The sequence below is a fragment of the Austrofundulus limnaeus genome, unplaced genomic scaffold (genome assembly GCF_001266775.1).
Source record: "Austrofundulus limnaeus strain Quisiro unplaced genomic scaffold, Austrofundulus_limnaeus-1.0 Scaffold2408, whole genome shotgun sequence".
NCBI classification, from domain to species: Eukaryota; Metazoa; Chordata; class Actinopteri; order Cyprinodontiformes; family Rivulidae; genus Austrofundulus; species Austrofundulus limnaeus.
The window spans coordinates 25,442-26,788 of record NW_013954810.1 but is presented as its reverse complement, the minus strand read 5'-3'; the positions used below and the strand labels follow the sequence as shown (position 1 = coordinate 26,788).

The 1,347-nt window shown below is 39.8% G+C and overlaps 1 protein-coding gene across 1 annotated transcript in view; it reads right to left on the bottom strand.

Moving 5' to 3' along the window:
* The window catches only part of pif1 (PIF1 5'-to-3' DNA helicase homolog (S. cerevisiae)), a gene marked incomplete at its 3' end in the record, with an annotated part of 10,372 nt that overhangs the window by 2,302 nt on the left and 6,723 nt on the right, over positions 1-1,347 (bottom strand). Inside the window, 1 exon segment of the mRNA XM_013999679.1 lies at positions 841-994. Within this exon segment, the coding sequence (XP_013855133.1) occupies positions 841-994 (154 nt within the window).

The window sequence follows — 1,347 nt, the reverse complement described above, 5'->3', positions numbered from 1 at the left end:
GCAGCAAAAACACGTTTTTAGACCAAATATTACAGATTTGAACAAATTCGCACAAAAACATCAAAACTAGCACAGAAACAGTACTATATAACATTTTAGACACATTCTAGACAGTTTATCAGCTAAAAAAAAGTTAATTTTGGGGTAAGTTACTCTTTAAAGTCAGTGTTGAGACCAAGATCTTGTAGCAGTTTAAAGCAAACCYTGGGCCTCAGAGCTCAGTGTTATGAATGACTCTCAGCTACTACCACACCATATTTAAGCTGAGTATAAAACAAAAAGTCATTGAGGTGTGGTCATTATAGTGTAGGCCAGGGATAGTCAATCCTGGTCCTCAAGGGCTGCAGGTTTTACTTTTTTCCTTTCTCTAACACACCTGATTCAATCAGTGAATTACCTCTTCAAGTTCTGCTGAAGAACTCATCTATTCATTCAAATCATGTGCTGGAGCAGARAAACAAGTAAAATGTGCAGGGCTGTGGCCCTCGAGGACTGGGATTGACTATCCCTTGTGTCAGCTGAGATCAACTAGCCGTGGCAGCCATATTAATTTCTGAGGGCTTCATTAAAATCTGTCCAGTGGCTCATGAAAGATTGTACTAATTATAATGGACACAGTCACTGAGGCAGGTGCAGCTGAGTGAGGTTTGTAAAATGACATGATGTGAAGAGGGAGCAGGAAGGTGCAGAATGGTTCTCCAATAAAAGGCAACAGATTTGAACRTTAGAATCATACATTTGAGGAGGACTGTAAACAGCAGTGAGCCRTGACAAATTAAAACATTTCATCTTCCTGTTCCTGCTTAATGTTTACACTGAACGCTTGGTTTTTCTTCACACCTGGCAACAGACTCCAGCTTGTCAAAGAACTGAGCCTCCACCATGGAGATCTCATCGATGATGAGGTGTCGACAGGAGGTCCAGTGCTGCAGCACACCGGGCCGCTGGGCCAGCTCGATACACTGCTCCAGAGGAGCTGAGCCGGAACCGATACCTGGAGCCGAACATGGACCGGACAAAGAGACATCAATCAACTGAGAATCACTCCTGAATATCTTTGCTAATATGTTCAATGTAAAACAAGCAAAACAAAAGCTAAATTTTGTGTAGTTAAAAGCTTAAGTAAGCTAACAGCAGCTAAAAGCTAAAACAATCAGATAGTAGTTAAAWGCTTAAATTAGCAAACAGTGGATAAGATAATATTAGTAAAAGTGTAGCTAAATGTTAAAATTAGCTGAAATAGTTAAAAGTTAATTTTAGCAACAATAGCTAAAATTACCAGCTCAGTTTCCAGTCCAGACTCTTTTGTATTTTCTCCTATAATAACTACTTTGTGGAAGTTGCCTT